Source organism: Quercus robur, chromosome 7 (genome assembly GCF_932294415.1).
Source record: "Quercus robur chromosome 7, dhQueRobu3.1, whole genome shotgun sequence".
NCBI lineage: Eukaryota > Viridiplantae > Streptophyta > Magnoliopsida > Fagales > Fagaceae > Quercus > Quercus robur.
This window is the reverse complement of record NC_065540.1, coordinates 9,027,704-9,040,800: the sequence shown is the minus strand read 5'-3', so window position 1 is coordinate 9,040,800 and position 13,097 is coordinate 9,027,704. Positions and strand designations below refer to the sequence as shown.

The 13,097-nt window shown below is 30.3% G+C and overlaps 1 protein-coding gene across 1 annotated transcript; it reads left to right on the top strand.

Moving 5' to 3' along the window:
* Positions 1 to 882: 882 nt before the first annotated feature.
* Positions 883 to 4,363, top strand: LOC126692076 (protein BUD31 homolog 2). Its single transcript, XM_050387499.1, has 4 exons — positions 883 to 1,005; positions 3,189 to 3,290; positions 3,392 to 3,579; positions 4,057 to 4,363. The coding sequence occupies exons 2-4, from the start codon at positions 3,197 to 3,199 to the stop codon at positions 4,210 to 4,212; spliced, it is 438 nt and encodes a 145-aa protein (XP_050243456.1). The 5' UTR covers positions 883 to 1,005; positions 3,189 to 3,196; the 3' UTR covers positions 4,213 to 4,363.
* Positions 4,364 to 13,097: the final 8,734 nt, after the last annotated feature.

The window sequence follows — 13,097 nt, the reverse complement described above, 5'->3', positions numbered from 1 at the left end:
AGTTCTTATCTAGACCTACTACTAACATCACTATAATACTCACCATTAACAATTTGTCACATTTAGGTATGTTAATTTTTTTTTTTTTTTTTTGGTATGTAGACTTTTTGGTAGGTTTCACATAGTATGAGAGAGGATGGCTTCATGAACTACTCAACGAAATGTCTCCTCCAACTAGCCGGTTTGGTAATGCATTTCCAAGTCCCAATATATGGTGCCTATGTCAGAAAAGGTTAGATTGAGCTCCGGCAAATTGCATTGTGCAATTAACCCCCCCTCCTTCTCACAACAATTTTTTACTACTTTTACTTTTTTTTTATTATTTAATGGTTGAGATTTAAAATTGTTTTTTTGTAATTTTAAATTTTAGTCACTCATAACAATTGTATTAGGTACAATACTGTGCTATAGCACCTGATCCCAATCTTGCAACTTACAACACACTGAAAATTATAGTATAGAGATTCATTTTAAAATAAAAAATAAAAACCTAAAGAGAATCCTTATCAACCAAATTGACAAACACATGTTAATACTTGCAATAATACAATCGTACAATATTATTATTATAAAAAAGAAAAAAAAAAAGAAAAAAAAAAAAGGAAGCTAAATCGTTATGTGTCAAACAAATATTTAATGGCTGGATATCTAAAATAATTTTTTTTTTTTTTTTTTTTTTAAATCTTTAACGTTTTATAGAGAGTGGTGTAAAATATAAACGAAGTGAGAGAAACGATTCCCGATGGGCCTAGATAGTCTCGGGCTCATTATTTATTATTGAGTGGGCCCATATCCAACCCGGTCCAGCACATCCCAGCCCAGCCCACACTTTTACTGTCACTATTATAAAACGATGTCGGTTCAAAAAAGCTTATCAGAGTTTTCTTTTAAACAAGAATTCGGACCCATCATCATCACAACTCGACCGTGTGGACTCGTTGATCCTCTTCTTTACTCTCTCCCTAAATTGCTTCAAACCCTAACCCTAGCTTATTCAATTTGCAGGTACGTTCAATTTTTGAGTTTCTTTCGACAATTTTACTTCAGTAACTTTGAATTTCTAGCTTATCAATAGCTCTTAGCCTGTAATTTCTTTGAAAAAGTGTGATTTTTTATAGATTATGTATGAGGAAACTAAAGTTTTGATCTTTAGTGAGTACCAATTCTGGGTTGTAAAAATTTGTGGGGGGCAATTTATGTGGGTAATGTGTTTGTGATATTGTTCATCAAAGTGGGGTTTTGTGGAGGCATAGATGGCTTGGGATTGATATTTGAAGTAATGGGTGTGAGAAATTAGGTCTAGTTTTAAGAGGCCCTGCAATTTTTTTGAAGTAATTGTTTATAGTTTTTGGTTGAAGATTCTATATCCTTAAAAGGAATACCTTAGCGAGATAAATTTTGGGTTTTTGAGTATTTTAGTTTTGCAGGGAAGTGTAGTAGGAATATTCATACTTGCTCTGTAGGTCATTGGTTTGGAGACAGAACTAGTTCATTAGCTAATGAAAAAATAAATGTAAAAAATTGGTTAGATTTGTCGGTTCAACCGCCAAATTTGTTCACATTCATGCAGCATGTGTTGGTTTAGACCAGTTTAGAATTAGATCCTATAAAGGTTACCATTTTTCAAACTCGATTGACATTAAATTGTTCTTTGAAACTTTAGTTTTAGCCACCAAATAATCATGGCTTAAAGATTCACTTGGACAAATCACTTTAATGTCACTCTTTGACGTAGATGATGTAATATTATTACTAGTTTTATTTTATATGAAGCAGTTTCACTACGCACCATGTGGTCTCACTTCACATTACTACCCAAGTAGGTTCATATAAGTAGGAAGCAGATTTATTGCTTCCCTAAAAAAAAAAAATCTTGTCAGTCTGGAAATTTGTTTTGCCATGTCTATTAGTAGATAGATTCACTCATTAGCATCACTTTGACCTGTCCTGAGAATGTCTGGTTGGTGTTTTGTTTCTCTTTCTTTTTAGTAACTACTGAGTGATATACACTACGAGTGCACCTTATGACCATCTGTCCTCCTACTGTCCCCATTTCCCTTCGTAAGTATGAGAAGCTTATTATGTAGAATTTGATGGTGGTCTGATTTGTTTGGAAAATGCGTCATGAGCTGAGAGTATTTACATACTGTTAAAATACTATTTTACATGGAATGCCTTTTATTAAAAATGTTTCAGGGGATAGAAAGTAGTTTTTGGTGGGCACTAGACAAGCTTTCTCTGCTTAAGATCAAAATTTTCCACCTAATTATCATTCTTGGACACCCTCTTCAAATAACTTGTTACCATTAGAATTTGATCACTTGAAACATCTTAGTATCTTTTTATTTATTGTAGGATGCATCAAATAACATTTCATTAGAGAGACTGGCAAAAGCCATCAGTTCTAAACTTGTTATTTAGTTCCCTGTTTGATGTGCTTTCTTATAACATTGTGCTTTGGGATGTAAGCTATACCATGGTAGTTGAAATATGTGATTGTCTGAAAATGTCAACCATGTTTAAACACCTGATTTAGATGCACTTATATGTCTCACTTGTGTAAAATTCTTTATAATTTCAGCTTGTATTTCTAAGTTAAATTGGGTATTTGATTATTTTCTTTTTCAAACGACATTGTTTTATAGTTGCAACCTTCCGAACATTCAGTTGATTATGTAGTTTGAAAATTTCTTCTTTTAGAGAATTTTAGATTGATTGTTGCACACTCCACTTGGTCTTTTTATCCCATGGGAATTTTGTCTGACAAGATTTGTAGATTCAACTGTTAGTCTCTGTTGTATACCAAAGGAAGTGAGCTTCTTGTGCTCGCCACATTTAGATGTATCAATGCCGCTAAGATATATTTTTCCTTGAATATATGGGAAACATTGTTTTATGTTAAAGTATCCTAGTAATTCTTCATGATCCACCCTGTAGATGAGGATATGAGAACATTGGTGAAGCATTAAATCTCCAAAATTGATTTTGAGTTTGAGTTGGATATTCAAAGATGTGCTGATTGTTTTGTGTATATATAATTTTTTATTATTGCATACTTGTTAGAATTATGTGACTTATCTGATCAAGTTCATTTTTCCTTTTGGGAGATGTTATTTAGGAATTCCTAGAGCAAAGGTTTGGAAATTTGTATCAATTTAACTATTAATCATATTTTGCTACTTTGACAGGTAGAACAATGCCAAAGGTGAAAACAAACCGTGTTAAATACCCAGAGGGATGGGAACTAATTGAGCCTACTCTTCGTGATTTGCAAGGAAAGATGAGAGAAGGTTAATATCTTCCCATATGGTAACATGGTAATTTTTTTTTCCCACAAAGTTCACTGAACTTTATGAAACTAACAATGTTATGTCCTTTATTTTTTGAGCAGCTGAGAATGATCCCCATGATGGTAAGAGAAAATGCGAGGCATTATGGCCTATTTTCAAATTAGCACATCAGAAGAGTCGGTACATTTTTGACCTTTACCACCGGAGGAAGGAAATATCCAAGGAATTGTACGAGTTCTGTTTGGATCAAGGATATGCTGACCGCAATCTAATTGCAAAATGGAAAAAGGTTTGTCTGAAAATTGCTCGTATATGGATTGAGGACTGATGAGTGTGTTTAGCTTCTTTTCTGGGTGTGTTTGGAACAGACATGGTGACGCATCCAATACTTGGGAGCTAGTCCTATTTGCTGAAGCAAAAGTTTATACACACTCAATTATTAGAGTTAAAACAATATAACTAAGAATCTGAGTAGGGAAAACATGCAAGATGGTTAGAATCATACTATAATTCTTATGTTATTGTGAATATCTGGTGAATTGTGTGAATACCATGTGATTTTTTAAATTATTTGTTATAATTTGTGCAGTGGTTGATACAAAATGTTGTAGTGTAGGACTTCTTTGAAAGATCAAGGAAATGTTTCCAGGAAATCGTATTTTTTTTCCTGTTTCATCTAGGAAACTTGTTCTAAAATGTTTCATCTGTTCTTCATTATTTAATTACTTCACACTATGTTAACTTTGTTCTTCTGTTTAAATTGCAGCCGGGTTATGAACGTCTCTGCTGCTTAAGATGCATCCAACCAAGGGATCACAATTTTGCCACCACGTGTGTGTGCCGAGTGCCGAAGCACCTGAGAGAGGAGAAGGTTATAGAGTGTGTACATTGCGGTTGCAGGGGCTGTGCAAGTGGGGATTAATTCTTCTCTTTCTCACAGATCTTGGTGCCTTGTAATCTTTCAACTGTGTAAACCATCTATTGGTTTCAATTATCCTGAACTGGGCCTTTGCTGTGACAAATTATTGTTATAATTAAGTATGGTTTGGAAATCTGACGCAAAATTTCAAGTTTGCCGTTGTGTACTCCGTATGCTCCTTCCCACCATCAAGTGTTTGATTCTGCTAATCAAATTAACTTTTACTGTACGTTTAAAAGATGTTACCTTTTAAAGTGAAAGACTGCTAAATTGAGTTAAAAATAATAACAAAATAAAACTTTTTAAAGAATTTTTTAGATGTAATTTTAGGAACTCTACTATGGATTTTTTTTTTTAATTGAAAAAAGGTTGTTATATATACATATGTTTCAATTTAAAAAAAAAAAAAAATTAATTGGTAATGTCATAGGTTAAAATTATATTTCAAAAAATAGAAAAAGGTCCATCCCTCAGCAAATAAAAGTGAAGCAAATCTCGATCAAGATTGAGCAATTGGGCCCTATAGAAGCAAACATTTCATCCATGGATGATAGAACTGCTCTAACCTCTATGCCCAGCAAGGAATTCTCTTTGAGAGTAGCTTTAAAGTGTAATTATCTACCAGTGGTGGTATCGAAGTATGTCAATAACATACCATGTTGATCAGGTAACCAACAAGAAAAGTGTGAGTGCAAAATCGAGTGTCTACCCATTGTTTTTTTGTTGCTTTTTTCTATGTGCTTGGTTCGTGGAAAATGAAAGTCCAACAGAAATGAGAAAACATGTTATGTTGTCTACAAAACAAGTCAAAAGAAGAAAGACAATATTTTCTTTCATTTGTGTTACCACCATCATTTCATTACTTTGGAAGAAGGATTCTTTCTATTTCAAATCTCCATCATGATTCATGAGTTTAGAAGGATTCTTTCCATTTTAAATCTTGTTCATTTCATGGTCTAGATTAAAACTTACAAATCTAAAAATGTACAATCTGTCACTTAAATCCTTAAAAAATAAATTATGAACTATGAATTTTTTTTTTTTTTTGAGAAATTATGAACTATGAAATTGATAAAATTGATTGTTCATAAAATCTAGAGATCTTGTTTTGTTCATTTCATAAAAGTGATTGTTCATAAAATTGATTCTTTTAAGTTTTTTTATTTTTTTTTATTTTTTATTTTTACGTTTAATATTTTAACTAAACAGTCCCTAACCAAATTAAATGATTATGCCAGATTTGCAAGCTAAGTTTGATGTAGTGTCCAAATTTGTCATTTTAAGCCAACGTGCAAAATATACATGCCAACTAAAATCCAAGTATTTTATGTGAAAATGAAAAGGAAAAGAAAATAAAGATCACTAAAAAGGGGAGCAGAAAATAAATACCGATGACACTGTAAATTTTGGAGAAATAAAAATCTCTCAAGGACAAGGAACCAGATTCCACAAATTTCTTCTCTTTGTTTTCCTTTCATTGTCTCCATGTAACGATGAAATCAAACAAAAAATTTAAAAAAAAAAAATGAAAAATCAAATGAAGTACCTTAGATACAATACATTAGGTTTCTCAATTAAATTTAAACATCTGTATTATATTTAATTGTCTTTGAAAAAAACGACAACATTTGTTTTTTATTAGTCAATGCAATTAAGTATTTGAATTTAATTAGAGAAATTAAAATACTACATAGTCTACGCCTAAGGTACTATATCTAAGTTTTACCATTATAAAAAAATGTGACTTTTTTTTTAATAGAGATTTTATCCATATAACATTATAACTTCAATGTAATATAATATTTGGATCTTGGATAATTCAAAAGAGGAAATTTAGTACCACAACTTATCTCACAACTCTTTTGTCACAATTGTGATTTATCATAGTGTAAATGATAGAGAAAAAATTGTGGATCCATATATAAGTGATAGGTAATCATTATTCACTTATAGTTTGTCACATTGAAATTGTAGCAAAAAGTTATGAAATAGTTTATGATACTTTACACAATTAAAAAACCTTTTTATTTGGAACCAATCACACTAACACAATTTCTAAAGTTCTGGGAACTCTTCTTATAGAAGTGAATAATTAATTTCTTGGTGGCCACATTTTGATATTAAAAAAAAAAAAAAAAAAAACACTAGGTTTTGCTGTTTTGGCTTAAGTTGGCGATTCTTGGTTTTTTCCTTTTTATTTCATTATTTCGGGAATGCTCACATTCAAATTGGCAACTTTCAAAATCACAGTCACACTATAATAAAATATAACTGAGATTTTTTGTACACAAAATTTTTGCTGCAATAGGATTTTATTTATAGGTTTGTATATTTCCCCATAACTATGTTACATAAGTTGTCAGACAATTGTTTTTTTGGGTAAACCGGAATTTCATTAAACAAACTAAGAAGGATTACAAGAGCGGGGTAAATAACACCCCAAGCGTCCGCTAAAAGCTAATACAAAATACAAGAAAGGGGACTAGAATGTAAATTAAATGTGCTCAGAAATTTAAGGTCCCATTTGGTACGCAAATTTAAACATATGTTTTAAGTTTTTAAATAATATTACTTATATTTTCATACACTTTTTTACTCACACATATTTATAAAAAAACTAAAAACTGTTATTTAAACCCACACTTTCCTTAGCTTTTCTTAGCTAAAATGTCCGCACAATGGCTTGCGGTGTACGTGGGAGATGTGAACTTCTTCAAAAGATTGGAGGAAGAACCCGCACTCAGAAATGAAAGTAATGTGAGGATGATGGGAGGCAGCAGTATCAATATGGGAATTAACAATGTTCAAAACAACTTGTGCGTCAGTTTCAAATTAAATCCGTTACATATTATATGAGATCATTTCCCGTATTTGGGGTCTACTTTGCTGCTTTTTCAACCAAACGATTTGGACTGCTTGATTAGGAATAATATAATTGGTATAAAAATAAAAATAAAATAAAATAAAAAGTCGACACTCAACAGCAACAAAATCTAATACTATAATTTAATAAAAATTATTTTTATTTTTGTGGACATGGATGTCTAGACTGTTTGATGCGATTACACTCAAAATTTGGATAATAATGGATTATTGGCTAGCTATCGTACTCAAGAGTCACGAGAAGGCAGGTTGTGTAGCTAGTTTGCATGTAGTCAAACTCAAATGTCCCTTTCTGTATGACACAGACTATAACTATCCAGGGACCCAAAAAAAAATACTATAACTATCCATTGAATATGACGTATATATGATTTACTATCGGAAAATCTTATAACACATCCAGATGAAAAATAATTATTTAGCCTTTAAGTTTTTAATTATTTAGTCAAATAACTCTCTTTTCAAATAATGTAGCAAAATATTAATATTTCTGTTTTAGAACTTGATAATATTGATGTCGAGTTTTGCAAAATATAGGTATTTTGTTACATAGTTTGATAATAAGGCTCTTTGGCTACATAGTTAAAAAAATAAAGGCTATATAGACACTCCCTTTTGAAATCGTGTTTTAGCAATACCATCTCACAATTATAATTGGAACAATTTCAAATAGTGTGTGTACAGTGTGACTATCGTTTATTACTCACTAGCATGTAACCTATGCAAATACATAGATACATTAAAATTAAACACAATTTTTATTATAAAAAATAAATAATTAGTCAAATTATTAAAAATAAATAAATAAATAATTAGTCAAATTATTAAAAATAAATAAATAAATAATTAGTCAAATTTTTTTTAAAGTAAACGTAATTAATCACATATTAAAGTTCTTATCTAAATTTAATACTACCTATGATCATTTTTTTTTTCTAATTTTTAATAAGAAAGGACGTGTGATGATTTTTATTGAGTATATGTGATTGGTTTTTTTATTTTATTTGAAATTTTATAGTTCATCAATATTAGATTTTTAATATTTTGCACTCATTAACTCACTTGACACAAAAAATAAAAATTTAAGTGGACTTTATCTGATCTTTAGACACATAACGTAAAATTGAATTCTAATTGAACTTTATCTGATCTTTACCTGTTTTATATATAGATGAGCAAATGAGCTTAAAACTATTTTTTTTTCCCCCCTGAGAAGATGAGCTTAAAACTAACATCTTTGAAGCATCCAATAAAAATATATAATGGTCAAAATTGGCGTGCAGTTGTGTTGTGTTGGCTTCTGTCTTTTGATGCACTAACTCTTCTACATATTTTAAAATATGAATAGATAATTTACCTTTTAAAGCAGATAAAGTTGATTTTCAGCTCACCGCATAACCCGTGCCATCACGCATATTGACATTAGTCCATAATAACACATGCGATACGCAACCTTTTTTTTTTTTTTTTTTTTTTAAGAGTAGTTTTAATACTACGTAAAATATTATAAATTTTACCATAATTATCTTACATGTTATATTGTGATTGACTATTTATCACTTTTACATGAATCCACAATTTTTTCTTCATCATTCACAATTTATCACGTGGATAATTATGACATAAATTGTGGCACTTTATATAGTATTAAAATTTTTGTTTTATTTATTGGTAATTTGGATTTGAACTTCTTTATTCTACATCAATATTTTATTAGTATTTTACCTTTTATCAATAATTTGTAAATAATTAATTAATTTTTTCTTAACAAGTAACAACCCCCTAAAACAAACAATATGTACTAATCTCACTTGAAAACGAGTTTTGTATAAATATAATATGTAATTCATACTTCTTAACTTTCTTAACTGAATATTTCATTTTATTTAAAAATAACTTTTACTCAAACTATGGACGAATTAACACTTTCTCATTAAGTTTACGGATAAATGGCACTTTTCTATTGATGTTTGTATAAATGAGTATGAATCTTTTTAAAAATTAGAATATTTGTCTTTTGTAAAAAGTTATGTACTAATTTACTGCATTTATACAAACCTAGAAGTAGATCTCAAGCCAAGAAAACAGCTAAAGCGGAGGAATGTTATTTTGTCATTGTTTGGGAGAGTATCATTTCATAAAGTCTCTATAAAAATCGGTGTAATTTGACCCCAAAAAAATGTTACTATCAAGTTTCCCTTAGTAATAAGTCTTGTTATTTTATTTGTTTGGTATATTTTGAATAAATCAACGAAAGTGAACAAAAAAAATTCTTGGTCCACAAATTTATGTAAATAATTTATAATCGAAAATAACAGCTCAGGAAATAGCTTCAGGGCTAGACCACCAGGTAATTAAGTTGACCTGAAGTTTTAGCAAAGAGCCAAAGAGCTAACTTACAAAGAACAGAGCAAGAAAAAACCCTCAATTTTCAAAGTTTAAACCTTAAAAGGTCAGAGCTATCTTTAATTATTAAAAAAAAAAAAAAAAGAAGGAAAAATTAAAAAGAAGTGAAACCATTTACCATATGCTCCAATTTTGGAATAAACTATATATGTTATGAATTTTTTTTTTTGGTAAAAAGGCAAATTCATTAACAACTAAATAACAACACCACCTATCTTGACCAAGTTGGTTGGGTTCTTGGTCTCAAAGTGTTTGTACTGGGCTCAACTAAGTGTGCTCTCTAGTTCGAGTCCTACTACCTGCACTTTGAAAAGAATTTCCTAGGCCAGTGCTTTACCCCTTCGTGGGTCCACCTGGCACGAACAGTAATTAGTCTCTGATTGAAAGCCTTGAGGAAATACTGTGGGAAACCAAAAAAAAAAAAAAAAAAAAAAAAAACACCACCACCTATCAAAAATAAATAAATAAGTAACAACACCAGAAACATTAACAATCTGATCAAAAGCAACTCCAGCAGGGTCTAGGCTAAGCAACAAGGATATATCAGTTGGGGGTTCTAGAAAAATAACAAAATCTTGAGGTAGTAGGGCTCCCCTCCTAACCAGAGCATTGACACACTTGTTAGCCTCTCTATAAACAATGTTAAATCTTAACCACGGGAATATGTTATGAACTTCGCCTAATAGCATATTCTTATCATTGGAGCAATAAAATAAGAAAAATAAAGTACACAAAATCCCTTCCTTAACAGCCACATTGCTTGGTGCCTTGTTCTGTGGTGGACCAACTTAATTAGATGCAAAATATCACATACACGAAAAGCAAACATATGTGGCAAAAAAAAAAAAAGAAATAAATAAATGAACCATGTGAGCTTCTAATAGGGAATTTTTTTTGTTTTTTTCCTTCTTCTATTTTGTGTTGTATTGCTCTCATTGCACTCCTCTTTGATATTGATTAGAGTTTCCCAAGTGGTAAAGTTTATGTGAGATTGGTTGTGTTTCACTTTGAGGTGTTATTACCAATCTTTATCTACCCAATTGAATCTTATCTTCTTTTGGGCTAAGCAATCTAAATAATATAATCTCACCCTTCTCCACTCCGAAACTACTAGAACCTGGGTCCACGAACCCCTCAAGCCTTTAAGGTTTGGAGAAGTACCAACTCACCTAATGTGGACGGTGGTTATTTATTTTTATACCTTGCTTGAGAGCTTTTAATTGATTTTTTTTCTAAGTACTCCTATCAATTAGCTATTTATTTATTTATTTTTAGAACCCAAAATAGAGTTCTACTTCTCTTTGAAAAATCATTAAATACAATATTAATAACAAGTCAATACCCAATTTTTAAGCTTTCATTTTAGTTTTAATTTAAGGATGATACTTTTTTAAAGTTTATACACTTTATTTAGAAGATAGCACATTAAATAATAATTTACTACTATTTTCTAAATATTCTTTTAAAAATAGAAAAGTGTCATATTCACAACATTTTCAAAACAAATCATAGGTGATAAGTTGTTATTGGTTCTAATTTGAATCCATAACTTATATTACTTTTTTGCCCACCCATAACAACATATAAGTATATAACAACCTCTTACTTATGATTTATTGTAAAAGTGTTATAAAAATATTGTGAATATAGAATTTTTCTTAAAAATAATGTTCTTTTAAAAATTAAATTTTCAAAATTTTCATCAATAAAATGGACAAATTCAGGTGTCAGTTATATAAATTTCATGAACTTAATTATGAAAAGCATTGATGAAAAAGTATCTCAAATTGTCTTCCTCATAATTGAGGCATTGAAATTGAATACTATGACTGGCCATCACTTGAAGAAGGCTTGGTTTGAGGCCAATAAAAGAAGATTTACGTGATTTTATTGTCTTGATGTCTCCTAGTGTGTCACAGGGCAGAATTTGGCCAAGGGGCTAACACCTACCTAGCGATATGAGAATGCAGGTTGCCTTTTTTTTTTTTTAATAATTTAATATGTTAGATGATTAATTTTCAAGTAATCTTGCATATGAGTTCTTTCTAAACTTTACAAGCAACTTAGATTCATTTTCTCATTTCTACAAACTTTACAAATAATCTCGCATTATATTATTATTAATTACAAAATTACATTTTGACACATTTTTTAAACATTATTCAAATATCAATTTAAAAATTAATGTATTTAATTTACAAGAATTTATTTTATCATAGTGTATTATCACGAAACAGTACTAAAGCTACGTTATTAATTTCTGTCCCCCACTCTTTTTTAGCTTGATCCATCTATCACATCTTTAAGTAGTGATGCCCTTGGTATTTAGCTTAGTGTGGGACAATGGGAACTCATGTCAAAATTTCATGCAACCCATTGCAGTACTGCTCGGATCATACCTAATACTTTTTTTAGTTTTTGCTTAGAGGTGTGAGTTGGGTCTAAAATTCTTCGTTTCAATCCAATTCTAACTTTCTTTTAAGTTGATAAATTTCCAATCCAACTCAATCTATGGTACTATCCTAAAAACAATAAGGTCTCACTTTATTATCAATGTCTAAGGATCTCTATTTTAATTTGAGTTCAACTGATCCATTGTTATCATCATTGTTTATGATAAATTTGATAGAATTTTAATCTATAACAATTTTATACTCAAAATAAATGTGTTACATCCTTTTCAATTACTATACATTAAAGTAGTTCCTTATATAAATTGTTTATGTAACATTACTCTTACATATATTTAAGGTTCATGTTGATGTGGCTTAAATTGAATGCCTATTAAGTCGATTAGTCTATTTATTATCAACTTTAGGTTTATGCACTTTGCAAGCCCCACCAACAATAAATGCCAACTTTGTTTAGAAGCTTTCAATTTTAGGTTTATGCGCTTTGCAAGCCGCCAACATTAAATGCCAACTTTAGTTAGAAGCTTTCAATTTTAGGTTTATGCGCTTTGCAAGCCGCCAACATTAAATGCCAACTTTAGTTAGAAGCTTTCAATTTTAGGTTTATGCGCTTTGCAAGCCGCCAACATTAAATGCCAACTTTAGTTGGAAGTTTTCAAGTATATTGTATATGTACTATTCTCTATTATTTGTGTTGGGAAACTGGAGAGAGAGTTCATTTAGGCTTATTTGAAGTTTGAGTTGTGTGAGAGTATCATTATTCTGACTTGATAATATTCATATTTGTTAGTGAAATATTCTCCTCATCGTCACCTATGAACATAAACTTGAGACCTAGCTACATAAATAATTTTCGTTCTTTTGTGAGTAACTGTATATATTTAAGTATTTTTAGTTACTTTGTTCCTATTATTTGTTTGTGAGCTCTTTCACAAACTCGTAATAATTTTCATAATCAATCTTACGGCCCATTTCACACAATAGTTCATTATATTACATATATTATTAGTTGCATAGAATACTTTATAATACCCTTATAAGAAACCCCTAATTCATTACTTTCTTCCTAAGTTCTAACTTGAATCTAATTGTTCTTCACCTAATTTGATTCCCGGGACAAATAAAATATTCAAGTGAATTTGAATTTTATAAACAAGCCGTTGGACTCATTTGGCCTTTCAATAGAGT

Bases quoted from the DNA above. Each gene is read 5' to 3' on its own strand.
- LOC126692076 (XM_050387499.1), top strand. From the start codon at position 3,197: ATGCCAAAGGTGAAAACAAACCGTGTTAAATACCCAGAGGGATGGGAA. The intron at 3,291-3,391 runs GTTAATATCTTC...TTTTTTGAGCAG, and splicing joins GCAAGGAAAGATGAGAGAAG to CTGAGAATGATCCCCATGAT. The intron at 3,580-4,056 runs GTTTGTCTGAAA...TTTAAATTGCAG, and splicing joins TAATTGCAAAATGGAAAAAG to CCGGGTTATGAACGTCTCTG.